Source organism: Perca flavescens, chromosome 3, assembly GCF_004354835.1.
Source record: "Perca flavescens isolate YP-PL-M2 chromosome 3, PFLA_1.0, whole genome shotgun sequence".
NCBI classification, from domain to species: domain Eukaryota; kingdom Metazoa; phylum Chordata; class Actinopteri; order Perciformes; family Percidae; genus Perca; species Perca flavescens.
The window spans coordinates 33,240,643-33,261,544 of NC_041333.1; the positions used below are offsets into that span (position 1 = coordinate 33,240,643).

At 41.4% G+C, this 20,902-nt stretch overlaps 1 protein-coding gene across 5 annotated transcripts in view; it reads left to right on the plus strand.

Annotated features, from left to right (window-relative positions):
• Positions 1-18,499, plus strand: part of eml2 (EMAP like 2) — a 40,424-nt gene extending 21,925 nt beyond the window's left edge. For 3 of the 5 annotated variants that reach the window (XM_028573692.1, XM_028573693.1, XM_028573695.1), the window contains 19 exons: positions 3,012-3,040; positions 3,774-3,812; positions 4,019-4,148; positions 4,824-4,973; positions 6,976-7,045; positions 7,357-7,467; positions 7,596-7,691; positions 7,859-7,993; positions 9,105-9,204; positions 9,566-9,720; positions 10,785-10,910; positions 11,028-11,159; positions 11,305-11,372; positions 12,592-12,680; positions 12,766-12,863; positions 13,726-13,813; positions 13,974-14,069; positions 15,397-15,527; positions 16,765-18,499. In XM_028573692.1, coding sequence (XP_028429493.1) covers positions 3,012-3,040; positions 3,774-3,812; positions 4,019-4,148; positions 4,824-4,973; positions 6,976-7,045; positions 7,357-7,467; positions 7,596-7,691; positions 7,859-7,993; positions 9,105-9,204; positions 9,566-9,720; positions 10,785-10,910; positions 11,028-11,159; positions 11,305-11,372; positions 12,592-12,680; positions 12,766-12,863; positions 13,726-13,813; positions 13,974-14,069; positions 15,397-15,527; positions 16,765-16,887 — 1,966 coding nt within the window. In that variant the 3' untranslated portion in view covers positions 16,888-18,499. The remainder of the gene's footprint in view (positions 1-3,011; positions 3,041-3,773; positions 3,813-4,018; positions 4,149-4,823; positions 4,974-6,975; positions 7,046-7,356; positions 7,468-7,595; positions 7,692-7,858; positions 7,994-9,104; positions 9,205-9,565; positions 9,721-10,784; positions 10,911-11,027; positions 11,160-11,304; positions 11,373-12,591; positions 12,681-12,765; positions 12,864-13,725; positions 13,814-13,973; positions 14,070-15,396; positions 15,528-16,764) is intronic. The other 2 variants (XM_028573694.1, XM_028573696.1) reach the window with 1 other exon arrangement.
• Positions 18,500-20,902: the final 2,403 nt, after the last annotated feature.

Below are 20,902 nucleotides of genomic sequence, written 5' to 3' on the forward strand. Positions count from 1 at the left end.
TCAGACTGGTTAGAGAGTGCTTTAGGACAAAGAGCGGCATTGGATATTCATTTTGAATCGCGCACAAACGCCTCAAATTGGGAACGTGCTAAACATGAATTAATCAGCATGTAAAAATTCTCTGGCCTATTTCTGTATGCATACATGATGCAAACCCCATTTACAGCTGAGCTGAAGGAAGGGTTCATGTTGTCGTTTTCAGAGAAGCAGAGCACATTCATTACTGTTTCTGTCTGCTGTGTGAAGTATTTCTCAGAGGAACCCTGGGAAGTCTTTGCTGCTCATTAGTCCCCTCTGGGTCTTACACAAACCAATTGGGTTTTCAGACTGCAGGCAGGCAGAAAATGCCAACAATACACTCAGGGCTGCATGTAAATGAGTGGTCTGTTTGTGCATTCCTTCTCCCTGGAAAGCTTGTGACTGAGACAGCAGCCGCATGGGTTTTAGATCCAGTTATTTGCCCTGTCCGGCTGCCAGTTACCCAGCATGCTCCTGCACTAATTAATGTCTCTGAATCAATCTTGTTCTCTCATTGGCTAGAACGTGACCACGCCTCATCTTCCTGGCAGACCACACACACACACACACACACACACACACACACACACACACACACACACACACACACACACACACACACACACACACACACACACACACACACACACACACACACACAGATCAGACAAACAGGCTTTTATGTGGTTACTTTAAAGAGCCGACATTGTGACTGGCCGCCTTCAGCTGCCCAGAGACCCAACACACACCAGTCAGGTCCTCAGATCATCCGCCTGTAAACTCTGCAGTCTGTCTTTTAATCTTCTTCTGATGCTTTGTGTTCTGTTCAAACACACACATAAGCTCTGATCTTTTATGATTGATAATTATTCTCTGTTCTTTTCACCCGTGTCTCCTATTGATTGTAAAACGCATTGTGGCTTTATGACTAAAGCTTATTAATACATTTGACTTGACGTGACCTGACCTGACAAGCTCTCGTCTCAGGTAACCTTCCCAGATAACTCCCTGTTAAACAAATTTTAGGAAAAGTAGGCACACGTAATTCATCCTGGTGCTTGAAGGTATCCTGTTTCTCAACAAGCAAAAGTTACGTTCAGTAGTACTCTTCTAATTCAATGGATGCATTTCCTTCCTCACGAAACCTTTCCCAAAGCCGATTTTATTTGATATTTGAAATGATCTTCTCCACTTGCTTCGTTTCTTTGCGTGTCACCGCCACCAACTGTCTATATGCTTCCACAGACCCTCAGGAAAGTCAAACACAGATGCTCCTGTTGCCGAGTAGGAAGAGACACGCCCTCAATTTCCCTTATCTCATCAAGCCTTACTTGTACTGCTGTTGCCATGGTGATATCCACCTGTCAGCTGAGGCAGCACTGATCATCTGATTGTTTGACAGCATCCTGACAGGTTAGGTTGAGTGGTGAGAGTGCACTGAAATGCTCAGCTGGCACTTCTGCTTGGTTGACAGACAGCTGATTCAGGAACAGTTGCGGCTGTAGCTCAGCTGCTGTGAACTGATGAGCCAGCTTCAGGTTTTGATTGACAGGTCTTATTATGGATTTTGGCAAAATGGCTGACACACTGGTTGTCACTTTAAATTTAAAGTAGTTATCCCAACATTTTCATATAAATACATTTCAGCTTTTCTGTGACATTTAGTAACACTAGTGCTTCTCTATCTCACTTCTCTCTGTCATCTTTGCTCTGATCCTCCCTGTCATATTGTTGGGCTGAGCACCATGTTCACTGTGCGTTTAACTGGTTATACTCAGTGACACCATCCATGTGTGTGTACACAGATAATAAGGCTTCTCTGTTTACTTTGTGTCAGCTGACTCGACCAAAGACACCCTTTATCAACCTGTGTACACAGTCACATTAAAGAGTTGGTACTTTTATTCATTTTTTTTGTCTATTCTTCAAAGAAAAACCTAGCTGTGTTTCTAGCTTTGTGTCTTGTTCAGTAACAAAGATGTATGCCTTTCTATACAGTAGGAACCTTGACCAAAAAAAGGCCTGTTGGCCTCGGTTAAAAAATGTTTTTCAAACAAAATGACACCACACAGACTTTTAGAAAAATTGACATGCATCAAAATTGTGATCCTAATTTTTTATGGAAGCCTGAACAAATGCTCTTTTAATAACTGATTTACACAGCATTGTAGGATGTGAAAATGTTCTCCTTTTTAACTGAGATGTTTCACACACCTCTTTGCTGGATATGTTACCTGTTGGTTATTGTTATAAAATTGAAGTTTTAATTCCACAAGTTTGGTGCACGCTGATCATCCCAGTTAATATGTAGGCTACTGTACATGAAAACAATATTTCCAAGCCCTGAGGACCTTAATCCTGCCTCCGGAGTCCTCTCATCTCAGACAAGAGATGCAGGAGGATAAGTCTTGATTATATGATGCATGGCCTGCGTGCTGTGCTTTTGCTTACTCTGTGCTCTGCAGCTTTTCCACAGACGTCCCTATTGTCCAGTTAATGTGAAAATGAGCGGAGGTGTGCAGCCTGTCGAGCAAAGAATACATAATTCAGAATCTTTTATGTGCACGCCCGATGTTATGGAACTTAGTCTCAGTAGTTTCGGAAAATAATTTTATATTCTGTGTAATATTTGCTCGATGGTGTATTAATCCCCCAACCAAGCCTTCAATGCAGCGCTGCGACTGTTGTCTTCAAGGCACCTAACCCTAACCATAACCATTTCCTAATCCTAGTGCCTTCCAGGCAGCACAACCGTCAACTTCAAGGCACCTAACCTTAACCATAACCATTTCCTAATGCCTTCCAGGCAGCGCTGCCTGGAAGACGACATTGGGGGGCTTAAAACACCAAGCACCGTAATATTTGATGTACTGGTTTGATGGTACTTCCATTATTTTTTTCCATTCTGGATAACAGCCACACCCTAAATCATCTTACAGGAAACATTTATTTACAGGAAACCTTTCATCCATTTTTCTTTTTTTCTGTTTCAGCAAATCCAAAGAATGCACCCTCAATTCAGGTAAGAGAAGATGCATTTCTATTTGTGTCTGTAAGTCAGAGTCCCCACTTTAAGACGGCATTAGTCTTACCCTCCCATTACTGTCGCTCTTTAATTAGCTATGAAAAGGATGAGCAGCCACTGATGTGTGAAACTCAATAGGCCTTCAGGAGTCCTTGAAGTACTCTTGAAGGATTTGAATAACTAAAGATCCTGAGAATAACAGACTTCTGAAGTCTGTATGAGCATGTATTTTCTAAAGCATCTGTATTGTGTAAATGTCACTGAAGTATTGGCTCTGCAGGCCCATATTCTGTCTGTGTATGGATGGCCTGACCATTCAATTCCTCTGTTTTCTTTTTTCTGGTGGTGTCACTGGGAAATGCTAACAACAAGCAATTTTCCAGAAAACAGCAATGTCAAAAATGAAAAGAAATTAAACCAATGACGTTCATGATGACACAGTGTCCCCTGTAGTCAGTTTAGTAACAAATTACTGGTAGGATTTGAATAGCTCTAATCTGTGACAATTACAATTCTTTTTATATATATTTTTTTGGTGTAGTGACGGTTCCTTAGTTTGCCGTTGTGAAATTTAGTTAGTGATTCTCAAAAGGAGGTCTCTCAAAAGGAGGTTTCTGTTTGGTTTTGGGAGAAGATGAAGTGTTTTACTGTTTTTAGATTTCAAGAAGCAAGAATTCTGCTGTTTTTGATTTTGTGGCGTCATGTCAGGACACTTTGTTTTGTATCTCAGAACTTAACACGAAGCAAGATAACAGAAGATGGAAGTCAGGTCTGTGTGTATGTGTGTGTGTGTGTGTGTGTGTGTGTGTTTGTCTTTGTTTTAATGGAGACTCATGGAACTCTTACAAAAAGAGACCAGTGTACCGTCCACTCCTTGTTCTGTCTCTTCTACTCGTCTCTGCCAGATCTTTGCTTCTTTTGCTTCTTCGTTCATCCATTCTGTCCCCTTAACCTCCCCCCACTCCTTCCCTCCAGAGGACGGCTACGTGAGGATGTTCCTCCGAGGTCGTCCGGTCACCATGCAGATCCCCGATAAGCAGAGGGAGAAATACAGCCTCGACCACAAGGTGGCACTACCTGACCGCAAGCTCAAACTGCAGTGGGTGTATCCTTCAGACGGGGAGAGGGAAACGGAGGAATAGATAGAAATAGTTTATTGACGGATCAGGAGTCTGTGGATGAATGAATGAATTCTTTATCGGTCTTGATCAGAGGCTTTCAAACTGAGTTCTTTATTAGTCTCAGAGGGGTAAACAGTGACAGACTTTGAAAACCTCTGGAACAGATTGATAGAAACATAAATAATTTCCAGACTCCATTTGTTAAACATTGGCAGTGATTATGAAATATAAAACTTTGGGTCATACAAGCTTTACTTTCTCCAGACAATTCCCTGAAGAAGACTGACCTGTTGAAACATTGGTAAATTTTATATAAACAAAAAAATGAATTGTCGTGGCTACGAGTGTGCGACTGTCTTTCCTCTTTCATGTATGATAATAATAATTAATTAATTTATACTGTTTATTGATCCCCAGTGGGGAAATTTCAATTTACACTCTATTTGTTAGAAATCACTACACACACATCACCTGAAGTGAGTAGTACTTTTGGTTTCATATGTATTGTTAATCTAGAACTTGTAATTGTGGCATGAGTTTAAGTCCTTGTGCGTCAGCTTGGTAAAGAGCATCCACTAAATACCTAAAATCAGAATAATAAATGTTCTCTCGCTGGTCCAGCTTCACCCATCTTGTTCCCTAACTTAAGCGTGGACCAGGTACGGCTACCGCGGACGTGACTGCCGCTCCAACCTCTACCTGCTGCCCACGGGAGAGATCGTCTACTTCAACGCCTCTGTGGTGGTGCTGTACAACACCGAGGAGCAGCAGCAGAGACACTACATGGGCCACAACGACGATGTCAAATGGTGAGAAAACGGCACGATGATAAGGGCAGTCTGGTCCTAGGTGTTTAATATTTATCATTAAAGTGCTCATATTATGCTCATCTTCAGGTTCATAATTGTATTTAGAGGTTGTACCAGAATAGGTTTACGTGGTTTAATTTTCCAAAAACACCATATTTATGTCGTACTTCACATTGCTGCAGCTCTTCTTTTTACCATGTGTGTTGAGTTCTCTGTTTTAGCTACAGAGTGAGGCATCTTACTCCTATTGCAGCTTTGTTGGGAGTCGCACATGCGCAGTAGCTAGGTAAGGACTACTAGCCAGTCAGGAGCAGAGTATGAGGGCGTGCCACGCTAGCAGCTAGGCGAGCATTAGAACGTGTGTTACAAAGTGACCACGTTTGTCTCTGAAGTAAAGGCTGGACTACAATAGAGCTGTTTGGAGAAGTTTGTGAACAGAGTTTTCTGTTGGAGATGGTAAGTCCCTTTGGGGGTGGACTTTGGGCTTTTTCACTTTGTAAACCTATAACATGCACAAAAAAGATATTGCAGCGACCCTGCAGGACTAATATGGGAGAGATTCGGGGGGGGGGGGTGTTCATTGGGGGAAGATGTTGCCCTAGTTCAGCTGATTGGTCAGGTTGGTGAGGAGGCGGGAAGGTAGTGGGAGGTTTTAGGAGAGGGAGGAAGCTAACGAGGTAGTCAGGGCCAGCAGCTCTTTTGTTGTTTTTGGGCACTCTTCCAACCCTGTTATTAGCCTGTGTTCGAGGGTAATAAAGCCCGGTCCATCCGGTTAAACTTCGGCCACTGTCATTCTGTCCTCGTCATTCAGCTACCTAGCCAGCCGTGCGGCAGAGCCGTAACACTACAATATATAACACAATAAAGGAAAGGGAAAAAGCATAATATAAGCACTTAAAGTCAGGGTAGAGTCACGTGCTGTCTGATTTCCTGCGTAACCTGGACTTTCCCATTTACCCTTGTTCTTGTGTGCATGTAAAGATATCCCTTTTGACCAAAGTTTGTGCTGAAAGATTAACTACTCAAGTACTATGTGTAGAATAATACATGTAGAATAATACAGTACCAGTCAAAAGTTTGGACATACTTTCCCATTTTAAGTGAATAAGAAAGCATGTCCAAACTTTTGACTGGTACTGTACATAGGGCACAGAAGCACAGCCAGAGTAGTGTTGACAGCAGGATATGGAAAACTGTGTTTAAACAGAGGAGTGACTCTTTTCCCCAAGACATTGGCACTATTAAAAACATGTAAATGCTTCAAGCAATTGTTCTGTATCCATCTAGTGTTAATGCGTCAAACCTGAAACTCAAATATTTCACGCTTGGCTGGTTCTTCAGAAGCTTCCTCATTAAGTTCAACACCTATTAAAGTAAAGTTTCAAACTACTCCCATTTCCTCTTATCTTATGTATATTTATTGTGCATTTTAACATGCCATGGCCAGCTTCATGCAGCTGACTGTGTTTCTCACGAATGGGATTTTTGGTTTGCTTAATGAGCGCTACTTGACATCCTGAATGAGCTGCCTGGCTGAAGCCTCTGGGATGTAAATAAACTGAATCCCCCCCCTGGGGCATGCTGGGAAAGCTGCTCCTCTCTACAGGGAAACAATTGTGTTCTCCTCTCCCACGACGTCATATCGAGTCCTCCTTCCTGCTATGAGCAGGATCCTGTGTTAACTACTGTAGTTTTTGTTTTACTTTAGAAACACGAAATTGTTGTATATGTGTATGTAATATTTCCTTATTTCTAGAAGTCAAAAACCAAAAAGAAAACTGTGTCATGTAAAAAGTAGCAAGTGATGGTAAACGTCTCCAGTTGTGACAACATTTAGGTTTTACATTTTCAAATGGACTTGTTTACTTTCAATGTCTTTGAATCTGAATCGGCTGTTTAAATCTGCAGTGGAACACTCTGAGATTTAACATGTCTTTCTGTCTTTCTAGAAGCAGTGTTAAAAAATTACAACGAAGTAACAATTCATATTTTCTCTTCTTAGCCTGAGTGTGCATCCTGACATGGTTACCGTAGCAACGGGGCAAGTGGCTGGAAACTCTAAGGATGGAAAGGTGCTGTAAAATAAAAAACATCACTCACAGCCTCCTATGGAGTTTCCCTGTTTTTCTCACACCTACATTTTGACAGTTTACTTTAAAGAAGGTATTATAAAAGCTAATGAAAAAGACCAATTACAGAGAAGAATAATTCCACAATATTTAAATTTAACTGGTTCTAAATGGTAAGAAAACTATCTCTGAATTTAGTAGCAGATGTGTTTTATATATATATGCACATTTTGATCTAATCCCACTTTTTTGTTTCTACATATCCAATACGGTTTCTATAAGCCTGACTTCATCTCTGTCCCTTGTCTGTGCAGCTGCTGGCTCCTCACGTTCGTGTTTGGGACTCTGTGAGCCTCAACACGCTTCATGTGATCGGGATGGGAGTGTTCGACAGAGCGGTCACCTGTGTGGCTTTCTCCAAGTCGGTAAGCGGCTTCACGTCCTGTAGGGTTTACTCAGTCTTTGAGATTATGCAACGTTAAATCGGGTACTGACTGACTGGTGACTTCCGTTTTTTGCTTTTGCTTTATCTAACTCCTTGTTTTTCGCTCAGAACGGCGGCACCTTCCTCTGCGCTGTGGACGATGCCAACGATCACATCCTGTCGGTCTGGAACTGGCAGAAGGAAAAGCAACTGGCTGAAGTCAAGGTACTAATGACCTTTTGATCCCATTTATACAGCTGCATCATTATTGATCTCCTAGTGGTAAACTTTAATTAACAAACACTACGGATTTCCAACAGTTTCTTCTCAGAACACTAAATGAGTCTATGTAGAGAAACATGTTTGCATCTTCATGCCTCCTGTCTCTGCAGTGCTCCAATGACTCTGTACTGGGCTCTGTGTTTCATCCCATGGATGCCAACCTGATTGTCACCTGTGGAAAATCTCACATCAACTTCTGGACCATGGAAGGCAACACTCTCACCAAGAAACAGGGCCTGTTCGAGGTACGGCCAAGATAACTGCTCCAAAAATGTATCTTCCAACCCTCTTACCTCGAGTTAACCTTATTAACCCTCTGAGGACACGAGAAGCACCAGAGAGTCCAAGCTATGTTTGACAACACTCCTGCTCCAAAAGCGATATTACAAATTTCATTTTAGACATTTATTTACTATTTCACATATAGTACGCTACGTTTGTGAAGCCAAGACTTTTGTAAACTCCTTTTCAAGCACCAAAACAATTGAGTGTAGATATGTTTTCACAAGAGATTTGAGAAATTTCAAAAAGCGAACATCAACTTTTCAGCTTTCGGTCCAAATGATCTCTTATCACGTTGCTCTGGAACACATTTGGGTCTCACTAAACAGAAAGCTGAGTTTGTTCTGAACATTTTGATATGAAACCCACACATGGGGATCAGTTTAATGCAAATACATTTAACCCTTGTGTTGTCTTCCTGTCGACCATAAACTTGTCCTTTTTGGGTCAAAATTGAAAATTAATTTTTTAGGCACTTTTTCCAAAGTTTTTGTTGCTTTTTTTTGGGTGCTTTTGGTTCTTTTATTAAATGTTTTTGTCACTTCGTGGTCAATCAACCTAATTTAAATTACATTTTATCCTTAATTTTTGAGTTTAAAAAAAGCAGAAATTATGAATTATTTTAACTAATAGTTAAGATCAGAGGATGTTGAGTGGATCTCAAACTGATTAATGTCAAAGTTTAGTCAGGATACTGTTTTAAAACTTTGTTTTTTAATGAATTTTTTTCCAAGTGCTATAAAATTGAATAAAACACCCAAAATTCAATGGAAGTAATCCTTAATGTTAACTGCAAAGAATTTTGTAGGGGTTCCATACAACGTACACCTATGCATCCATGACATTTTTGGGCAATTTGGTTGAAAAAAACAACATATTTCTGATATAAAATACTCAACATAAGGGTTAAAAGGTGAATTTAAGAAGATGTATGTAAAAATGCGGTTTAGAACTCAGAGCGTTAACCACCAAAATACACTTAGTTGTTATTTCGTTAGGTATAGCTAGCTAAAACGAATGCAGCAAATACATTCCTCTCTCTCTCTCTCTCTCTCTCTCTCTCTCTCTCTCTAGAAACATGAGAAGCCAAAGTATGTGTTGTGTGTGGCATTTGCCGAGAATGGAGACGCCATCACAGGAGACTCCAGTGGAAACCTCTACGTCTGGGCCAAAGGTAGAATCTACATGAATCCCAAAGATCCCAACCTTTTGTTCAATGTATTATAAAGAGATTAAGTCTCCAAACAAGCAAAGCTCACTGAAGTATAAAAATGTTAATTCAGCAGTGCTGATAGTGTAAGAACATGATTGAAAAGCAACCCGTAAAGACACATGGAAAAGTAAAAAATGTTGTGCTACCTACCTGAACACAGTTTTAGTTTTAAAAGGGGGTCATTCATTCAATCACAACTTTGAGACTCGGGTATGTTCATCTACAGCATTTGCGTTTCCCATTTAATCAAAAGCCTGAAAATATAAAAGGATTTGGTCCTCCGTTTTGTGTTTTTTGATTTCCTCTTTGTTCTGATTGACAGGTGGTAGCCGCATCAGCCAGGTGGTGTCGGGTGCCCACGAGGGCGGGATTTTCTCGGTTTGTGTCCTGAAGGACGGCACCATGGTGTCTGGAGGAGGGAAGGACCGCAAGGTGGTGCTGTGGGACCACGACTACAGAAAGAAGGCAGAGATGGAGGTGAGGGAGCCAGAATGTACTGTGTACATCTAAGGAACGAAGACCAAATCATTTTGAGGAGAAAATAAGGGCGTTTTCACAACCTATAGTTTGTTTGCTTTGGTCCGATTCGGTAAAATCCAAGCGCACCAAAATGCGTCATTACAAACCACGCAAGAACATTCACTCCTCTTATTGGTGAAATGTGTCTGGGCAGGCGCCTGGGTAGCTCACCTGGTAGAGCGTGTGCCCATATAACAAGGCTTAGTTCTCAAAGCAGCGGCCCTTTGCAGCATGTGATTCCTGCTGTCTCTCCCCTTTCAAGTCTAAGCTGTCCGGTTGGAAATAAAGGCCTAAAATACCCCAAAAATAAATAGAAAATGCGTCTGGGGCGGGAGCAAGAAAGTAAATACAGGAAGAAGGTCCCGTGATTTTGGACTAGTGCATATTTCTTCCATCTCCATTGTCAAACCAGCTTATTTCATTCAAATAATCAGATATAGTTTTCGTGAGCGGACTTTCTGTCTGCTCTGGTCACAGAGACTTTCGCTCTGCACTGCCGGCGTCTGTCTCCAACTTTAGCGGCGGCTGGTTTGATCACGGAAATGCGAGTGACGGCGAGCTTGACTGCTGTCTATTTCTGTGAGCGAAACATTGCAAGCTGCTACAGTTTGCTGCTCTGCCGCATCGCAGATTGCAAAGCACACTTCACTACAGGAGAGATTTAGCTCAGATATGCGCAGTATATAGTTGGTGCGGTTGGAGGTTGGATCACGTTCTCACCACAAACCGCTCCAGGGTTCGATCGAAACCTGAGACCCGTTTGGTCCGCTTTTGGTGAACACAGAGTGCGATTGCCACATTCACACCTGCCCAAACGAACCGCACAAAGAGGGAAAACAAACAAACTCCAGTGCGATTCAACTGAACTAACATTTTTTGGGCCTTTTTTGAAGGTGGGCATGGTAACACATAATGTCACCTTCTTCTTGACATTACCATTATGTTTTTTTCAGTCTCAATGGCTTTGTGGGTCTTGTCTTGTTTTCTTTGAGCCCAATCTTTGTGTGTGTGTCTGTGTCTAGGTGGGCGAGATGCTCGGCCCTGTACGGGCTCTGGCCGAAGGTAAACCTGGAGAGCTCTTTGTAGGAACCACCAAGAATGCCATCATCAGAGCTGCCTTCCCTGATACATTAACTCCTATTGTACAGGTACACATATACATACACACAGTGACCTTTTTTTTTCTATTGGAAGGTGTTAAACATTTCAACTCTGTGCATGTGGCAGTTTCAGGTTTATTAAATGAGACATGTAATGTGTTCCAGGGTCACACAGATGAACTGTGGGGTCTGGACACCCATCCCTCCATGGAGCAGTTTGTCACCTGCGCCCAGGACAAACTGGTTCACCTCTGGGACACTAACTCCCATCAGCCCCTCTGGAGCAAGAACATCGAGGTGACTGGTAGTCAGGATGTCTTTTTTTTTTTTTTTTTTTTTTTTTGTTAGAATATAACAAAGACTTTGAAACAATTAGACAATGCTATCTTCAGTGATAAGGGTCATACATTATTATTAAAATTCCTCCTCTTCTCTGCTCCAGGATCCAGGGAGGTGTGCAGGTTTCCATCCCAGCGGGGCTGTTCTGGCTGTGGGGACCATGACTGGAAGGTCGGCGTCACGGTTACAAACTAAACCCTAACACATCACGTTACATTACTTGTCATTTAGCTGACACTTTTATCCAAAGCGACTTCCAATTAAGTGCTTTCAACCTTGAAGGTGCAAACTCCAGACAACAAGTAGTAAGTGGAAGTACATTAGTTCTAAATAAGCAAAACTACAAAGAGCCATATGAAAGTGCAGCTTTAATTATATGTATATATAAACTAGGGCTGTCCTCGACTAAAGAAATTCTTAGTCGACTAACACTTATACGAGTTTGTCGACTAATCGATTAGTTAATCTAATTGACAGAGCTGTGCGCTTTGAGAGGTGGTTAAAACTAGAAAAGCACAATATAAATGTAGTTAATTAACCATCTGTGAAACTGAGTTTCTCCACAATTAATCCTGCAAAAGCACCACTTTAAATCTTGTGTTTACCATAAATGTGCTCAGAAGTTTATTGGAAATAAGTAATTAAGCATGAATAAGCATAAAAAATGACTAATCGACTAAAGAAATCTTAGTCGACTAAGACCAAAACGACCGATTAGTTGACTAATCGACTAAGAGGTGGCAGCCATAATACAAACCCCCGAGGTGCAGTCGAAGAGGTGTGTTTTTAGCCTTCGGCGGAAGATGTGTACGCTTTTGGCCATCCTTATGTCAATGGGGAGCTCATTCCACCATTTAGGAGCCAGGACAGCTAACAGTCAGGATTTCATAGAGTGATTAGTTGTCCCTCGCTGTGAGGGGGCAGCAAGTAGGTCGGCTGATGCAGAGCAGAGTGGGCGGGTTGGGGTATAGGGTTCGACCATGTTCTGGATGTAAGCTGGGGCTGATCCGTTTGTGGCCCTGTATGTAAGTACTAGTGTCTTGAAGCGGATGCGGGCTCAACTGGTAATCAGTGAAGAGAGCAGAGGAGCGGTGTAGTGGGAGAGAACTTGGGGAGGTAGAAGACAGTAACACAGCATTCACAACAGACAATGGCAACAAAACCCTTTCTTTAAGCAGCAACCACTGGGATTACTGAATTTAGAGTTTAGGTTTATTGGCAAAGCACATTTACAGTCTTTGACTTGGAGGTTTGTTCCTTTTTTTTCTTCAGTTTAAAATTGGGAAAAAACGACTTATTTTTATGTTGAGGTACTATGAAAAGAAACGTATAGGATATCAAAAACAATTTCTGATGTGTGTGTGTCTGTGTGTGCTGTGCTGTGTTGCAGGTGGTTGGTGCTGGACACTGACACCCGGGATCTGGTTTCTATGCACACAGACGGCAACGAGATCATTTCCGACGTCAAGTACTCTCCAGGTAAAACATCAGCTGGTATATCATGGCATGTTTCGGTACTGTATTAACTCCACTAATAGCACTGTAAACTCCTTGTGCCTTTTAGATGGTAACTTCTTGGCTGTTGCTTCCCATGACAACTTTGTTTACATCTATGCTGTGACGGAGAATGGCCGAAAGTACAGCCGTGTGGGGAAATGCACTGTAAGTATACATTCCTAAAATAACCACCCTTACGATTCATATCTCAATTCTCTGAAAGCTTTAAAAAAAAAAAAAAAAAAAAAAAAGCTATAGTTCAAATGAAAATCTAAATTGTATTTATTTAAAGCAGTAGCAGCTGTTTTTGGGCTCTCGTGGGCGCTTTATGTACAACTCTATTACATAAGTGAAGATGTAAGATGAACTTTATTGTTGTTTATTTTGCTTATTTTTATTGGCACTTATAATCGTAATAAAAAAATAATGAACCTCTCCCCTCCGGCAGGAGGCTGCGGTCAATCAGGACCAAAGCCTCACGCCATTACACACACACACACACACACACACACACACACACACACACACACACACACACACACACACACACACACACACACACACACACACACACACACACACACACACACACACACACACACACGCATCTAGTCTGCCCATTGCATATAATTTATATTCTTTGCAATTTTGCGCTCAACCATTCAGCCTCTTTTCTTATGCAGCAGTTACTTTGTATGCATATATTTGTTTTTTTCTGTATTTATTTATTTATTTATTTATTTTATACTAAAGTTTAACATGTTTGTTTGTATGCACCTTTCACCAAGGCAAATTCCACATAAGTGTACTTATTGTGGCAATAAAAGCTTTTCTGATTATACTTGAAATACAGAAAAAATGTTCCCTCCAGAATTAGATAAAGCAAGTCAAATCTGACCCCTTTTCCATTCACAGTTTTAACAAAGCTAGAAGAAATTCCAGGCACATGTTCTCCATAATGGACTGTTTGGAATGATGCCCTGTGTGATCTCTGTTCAAGTACCACAAACTTGTTTCTTATCCCCAGGGCCATTCCAGCTTTGTCACCCATCTGGACTGGTCGGTAGACAGCCAGTACCTCGTCACCAACTCAGGAGACTACGAAATCCTCTTCTGTAGGTCCTCCTCCTGTCTCTGTTCACATACACTTGTAGCTTACCCTTTCATTTTATTGCCAATAAAAGAATTTCTGCTTAAACATATAAATGTTAAAGTGATATTTTGACTCTTTGCTAACATCACAGGGCATGACGAAAAATAATTTTATTCTTTTAGGGGAGGCATCCAGTGGTAAACATGTAACCAACATGGACAGAGTACGCAACCAGGAGTGGGCCACTTCTACCTGCACTCTGAGCTTCACAACCTTTGGTTAGTCGAACTCATGTTTTTTTATAATCCATCTTTGAATTGATAATTTTAAGACTGTGAGTCTAACCTGACATCAACACGCTCACTTTTTCCCATAGTATCAACAAGTTAATTATCAAATTCATAGTTTTATCAGTCTTTATCCACAACGTTTCACTTCCGGGATAGCTCCATTGCTGCCAGAAACTCCGCCGGATTTCATTGTTTTCAGCCGGATGTCCGTTACCTTCCGCTTTCTTTGTGTTGTATTTTTAAACTCCGTTCGATTTATAAAGACCATGGTTAACTGCTCCTCAGATCTCTGCAGGGTAAATCCAGACAGCTAGCTAGACTATCTGTCCAATCTGAGTTTTCTGTTACCCGACTAAAACAACTTTTGAATGTACACACGTTCCACCAAAACAAGTTCCTTCCCAAGGCTATTTTGCAGAGGCACCATGGCTCTGCCCAGTGCTTGGCACCACCCATGACGATTGTGATTTGGTTTAAAGAAATGCCAATAAACCAGAGCACGTTTAGCTTTTCCTAGATGAAGCATCCAGCCACAGCCGTTTGGAAAACAATTTTGTCTTCTCTTTTAAATTTTTGACTTGTCAGTTGTTGGTTAAGAAGTGTCCAGATTGGCCTTTGATCAATAACCTGACTCCGCCAGATGGATTGCTTCGCATTTGCTCGGCATATCTAACTTTCCGTTGGAGAACTTTTGGGAAGGGGCGGAAATACTGGTTAGCTGATTGGATGAACCATCTGTCTATCACCTATGTTGGTGATAGACGGGCCAAATCAACCAATCAGATCCACGAAGCGTATGAAAATACAGCCACAAGCCCGCCCCTGCTGCTGCAGGCAAAGCATAGCTCGTTAGCTCAGCAAGCAAGCAACATGTCGGTAAAGGATATTTGCCGTTTGTGTAACAAGAATTTAGGAATAAAAGACACCATTTCAGGTTCCCGGACCATATTCCAAAAGAAGCATCCAAGAGAAAAAAAGCATTAGCGAGCAGCTAACAGAATTAGGGCTACCGCTGGCTGAAAATACTGGTTAGCTGAGTGGATAAACCATCTGTCTATCACCACCTAACCCACCTCAAAACCAATGCTGATTGGCCCGGTCGTTTGGCTAACGGCTCCAAATTTTCTTTACCTCAAGATGCCAGACTGATCTGCGAGTGGAAAACTGGAGCTCGCGAGATCAGGACGGTCTCACCAGGCTATTTGATCAAAGTACTGCACAGCATTTTACTTCAGCATAGCACAGAATCTCAAGTGAGTCTTGTTTGATTGTTTGTCTTTCTCACCCTTTGACTAATTCTCTCTGTCCCTCTTAGGAATTTGGCCAGATGGAGCAGACGGCACAGACATCAACGCCGTGTGCAGGTCACATGACGGATCCCTATTGGCCTCTGCTGATGACTTTGGCAAAGTGCACTTGTTCTCGTTCCCCTGCTCTCAACCAAGGGTCAGTCGTGTTCACTCACATCAGCGTCTGTGTGTTTGTATGCGCACATTGCTTTTTTTTTTTTTTTTTTTTTTTTTCTTGACATACTGTATTTATGCCCTGAAGCTATTCAACAGTTCATCACTGGACTGTTTTGGAAATCTGTTCTGCTCTGCATAGACATTTTCCTTTTTAACGCTTCCAGAGCCGAGCTGCCACACTGTTCTTCTCTTGTGATTAAGTGTTAATGAACATTGTTAAACACAATGAAAGCTCAGCAGAAATAACAACATACTCAGCCACAAGGCTTTTGGTGGGGGATCACCAACAGACCTATAATGCGCACAATTTCTACCAGGTGTTGATTTTTTTTTTTTTTTTTACAAGTTCAAGTTTTCAGCCAAAGCCATTTAAACTGGAGGTGTAAACGTAATTGTCCGTTCAGACAAGTTGGCCGCCGTTAGCACAGAAACTCAGACGCCGTAAATAGTTACAACAACATGGTACTGTTTAAAACGTTTTTGGATTTTAACTAGTTTTACACACATTTTGTGAGTAAAACTAAAGTGAGCTGGAATTGTGCTCCATGAAAAAGAAGCGCTGATGCAGAAAGGTTTTCTTAAAATTCTGTCGCTGTCAAATCCAAGGTTTCTCATCAAAAATCATAAAGGCCACTTACTACCCCCTCATTTTAAAATATTGAGAAGCTGTTTTAGACATAGTTACAAATTGTTTGTAATTATTTGAAACTATTTGATTAGCGAAAAGATATTAACAGCAGTGAAGTCAAGCGTATTCCTAGATGTAGGAAACAACGTTTCATTTCCGGGATTGGTCCGTTGCTGGCGGTAATCCCGCCGGATGTCTTTCTTTTCTGCCGGATGTCCGTTACCTTCCGCTTTCTTTGTGTTGGAATTCTAAACTCCGGTGGATTTCTGAGGACTATGGTTAACTGCTCCTCAGATCTCCGCAGGGTAAATCCGCGCCGCCCAAGACGATTGTGATTGGTTTAAAGAAATGCCAATGAACCAGAGCACGTTTTTCTCCCATCCCAGAATGCTGTGTGGACTAGCCAGACCCTCCTCCGCAAGCACTGCGGAGGAAGGTCTGGCAAAGCGAGACTACCTAAATGAGACACTTTGCACGGAGTACAGCAGCTGAACAGCTGACCCTGTTGTTGTCGACTTCACCACGTTGCATCTGACTCATTTATTGAACTGTGTTTCACATCCTCCCTCTGCTCCGCTCACATTTACAGGCTCCGAGCCACGAGTACGGTGGCCACAGCAGTCACGTGACCAACGTTGCCTTCCTGCACGACAACAGTCACCTGATCTCCACCGGTGGGAAAGACACCAGCATCCTGCAGTGGGTGGTCTAGGCAATGCGACCCACCCACATCTCTAATCACCCTCATGGGGACCAGCATCCTATCTGACCCCTGCCACCTCTTCACTGTTTTACCCTCATGCCACCAGGGGGGCAGTATCTCCACTGTGCTTACTGGAAATAATAATAAATAAATAAATAAATAAAAACACACCCACACAACTTATCCACATACTGTATGTCACACCAGATGAGATCATGAGTATCATTGTACTAAATTGAATATTATTTAGTGTCCTTCTGTTGGTAATAGAATGTAGAGAAAATGACTTGTTGCCATGCAGGAAGTGAATGCTAACTGTCCCCCCCCCTCCCCTCAAAAAAAAGAAAAGAAAATCAACTACTGCAACACCAACCCAGCTGTGATTTAGCATTAGTACTAACTGTGCCTAAACTGTATTTACCTTATCCCTATTGATTAGGAAATCCACCTACTTTAAAGAACAAGTGTGTTTGCAAGTTTTAGCATCTTAAAATCATGTACACTTTACATTGGTGTTGACCATTTTTGGATGTATGCTACACAGTTATGTTATATGTTAGGGTATTTTTCCTACTCTTCCAAGCAGTTATTAATTAACAAAGAATGAAAATCAGTTAGCAGGCTCCTGAAATTCTCTTCAGGTGGCTGGATTGTTGGCATCACTTACCAACGGGAATGTAAGCTAGACGGAACAAAATGCAGAATCAATGTTCACTTTAAATTAAATAACTTTAGATTGCTAAAATTAAAAGATTTTCATGTCATACTGAATGTAAGGAAACCAATGGATTACGTAGAACTAAGAAAAAAAAATCGAAAAGAGCTTGGTTTGCAAAAAAGTGAGCTGGGATGTAAAGTGTACATTATTTGAAATAACAGGGTTAAAACACCTTTCAGAGTTTGTGTAATTTCAGCTCCCCAGGTGAGCAAAATAGATTTTTGTGAACATGCACCGCTCTTTCCTGAAGCCACGAATCGCAGAGATACAAATTTCAGACTTGCAGAGATGTAGTGAAACAGAATGTAACCTCGCTGAGGTATGATATTCTGAAGTCATTGTGCCTGTCCATAGGTTTATGAAAGAGTGATGCATGTTGGAAAGAGCTAACTCACCTGTCCAGGGGCAAAGGAAGACCGTATTAGAATTCCTAAAATTGTTGGTATTCCCCTTTTAAATGTCTTACTATAACCCCATTGCCTTTTCCATCCCTAAATCTGATTTCCAAACTCTTAAGGTGCAGATTGTATTACAGATTGCTGTTGGAGATTCTTAGTGGCTGTTTTGTCCCAAGCCTCTCATTTCTCCCCCCACCATTTCTGATTGTACTACTGCTGTAACTCACTAGATGGCGCTGCAATGCAAGAGAATGAGCATGACTGAGGCTGTCCATCTGTAGATGCTGTTAATGTCGCAAAGGTCTATAGAGTAAATTTATATATGTTATGCAGTATATCCGAGTGGCTGTGTTCTTTTAATATCTAAATGTAATAATGATGGATGTTATTATTCTTGTGGCACTTGTAGCGATTGACAGAAGGGTAATGTAGGCTACTGTGCTGTGGAAGTGAGCTTGAGCTGTGCTTTGCCTTCTGTTTTGTTGATAAAGTTTTTACCCAAGTACTACTGAGTGGAGGCTCTTTGTCTTCCCGATAATAATATTTCAACTCAGGACAAATACAGATAGGATTGGAGATGAAAAGTTTAACTGACACGTAACCGCAATCAGCCTCGTGGGAAATTGAGAATCAGTGCCACCTGTTTGCACCGGTGGTGGATGTAGATCTGCACTTGCATCATATTTGCTTTTTTAATAACAAATCTGTCCATTTTAGTCTCACTCTGATTACCTAAGGCACATGCGCAGACTGTATAGTGGGGGGATGGATGGGGGTCACTAAAGAGGCGTTTTCATTGAGACGCTGTGATTGGTGGATGTGATATGGAACAGGGGACTGACAGTGACATAACCAATCACACTATGACAGACGCTCCACTTTGCACCAACTGCAATGTTTCATTTTAAATGAATGTAGCCTACTGGCAGTCTGGCACATGTGGGTGCTCAGTATTTTCGGTGGGTGCTGTTAAGACATTTTAACTACTTGTTTCTTTGATTAATGAGAAAGGAGAGGCTTGGGTCGAAATGAAGAATTAACAAAAGGTTTAATAAACAACATGATGAAAATGACATGACAAAACAAAACACAAGAACACTTAAACACTGCCAGCAGCGGACTGAATGACATGCTTCCTCTTTGGGAATTACATTAATCAGTCCTGAATCAAGTCAAGTTTTGGAATTATATTTCTTTGGAATTGTGGGTGTTTCCTTGAATGAAAACTCCCAGGATAAGGACACACCTCTGAATTCAGGTTTACTCCAGGTCCGAGACAAAGGTCATTTATCATGGTAGTGCCAATTCTATTCAAGTTTACAGAGATATGCATTTCCTTTGTTCTAATCAAGCCTGGCCCAGCAGGGAGTGGCTCCCCAAAAGGCAGGAACATGTCAGGTCATGACTTAAACATCTTTTAGAAACTTGGGTTGGTGTGGGCCAGTCAAATGCTGAATGGTTGATTCAGTGTTTTTTTTTCCTAGTTGCAGTGTTCATTTAACTAAAAGTATATTTTTTATCAGACATCACCAATGGTTTAACTTTTTTAACTTCAACAGTGCTCGAGCGGAGCACCCACGGCATCGGCGCCTATGTCATTGGGGTACAACACGTGCAGTAAAATCTGGTCTGAACTTGGCGAAAGGCTCAATAGCTCATTGGTTGGTGCATGCTCCAGTCACATTGCGCATAATGTATGTCATACCCCATGGGGCCAAAGACTGTGTCCCAGCCTCCATTTAATAGCCTTGTAAGTTGGCAGGAAAAAAGGGAAATCTAGAGATCCTGGTAAAGTAAGGTTTAAAAACAACACATGAGTAACGATTTATTCTTTATGTCTTACTGCATACAGTACATCTGTGCTCAATTCTTACTACAGCTAAATTATTATTATTATTATTATTGAGATATTTAAGTGGTAAATCAAAAGTAAAAACAGGGACAGTTTGTGATCAACTAATGGGCATGGTGTTGTGGTGACAGTCCTATGATCTATTGACAGTCAACAGGTGTGATGGTTAGCGGAAAGTCAGTTTGTGGCCAAAGGCTGCTGCTTGAAATACTCCGGTCAGGGTAATCTCTAGGTTCATAGTAAACAAGAACTTCCTGTTGGCTTAGTGACCTTCAACAGTGAGAAAGTGGCTTTATTATGTCACGCTAACAGACGCTGTGTAGAGCTCAGTGCTTTATTTTCGGTAATTTGTGCGCACCAGTTCATTTAAAAGATAATTCTGTACTCTTTGACAGCAGCGTATAGACCAGAATGCAACTCAAACTACTCTCTTTATCACTCTCTGGACCCACACATAGAACTGTAGTTGAATTCAGCAGGTCCAGGCACATTTTCTGGGATGGTTGAAAGGCATTCTGGGAAACGTAGGTTTCACTGACTGAAACAGAAGTAGGTGAGGTTTCTGGGGGGTCTTAAAAAGTCTTAAATTTCAAAATAAAAATTTTAGGCCTTCGTACAGTAATTGTTTTTGCAAATTTGTCATTCAATAAAAAAACCTTTAGACAAAAAAATGTTAGGCCTTAAAAAGGCTTAAATTGTAAATAATACAGTATTGTGTTCTAGGTCTTAAATAATTTGAAATCGGTCTCAATTTTCCTATATCTATGTAGCGCTTTACTCTAATAACCTCTAAAGAGTAACCTCTTATGCTCATTGAAATCCCCCCGGCAGCGCTTTAGAATGGGTTTTTTTCTTATTCCGTGGTGATGTCGTTTTTTCTTTCGCTAGTCCAAATCTAATTCTGCATTGCGACTACAAATGAGACCAACGTGCAACTTATAGTGCAGCCAATCAGCTCGGTCTTCAATTTAATTTACAATGGTCTTAAAAAGTCTCAAATTTGACTTGGTTAAACCTGCAGAAACCCTGGGTTATGGAAGGTGTAAAAGGTGCAAA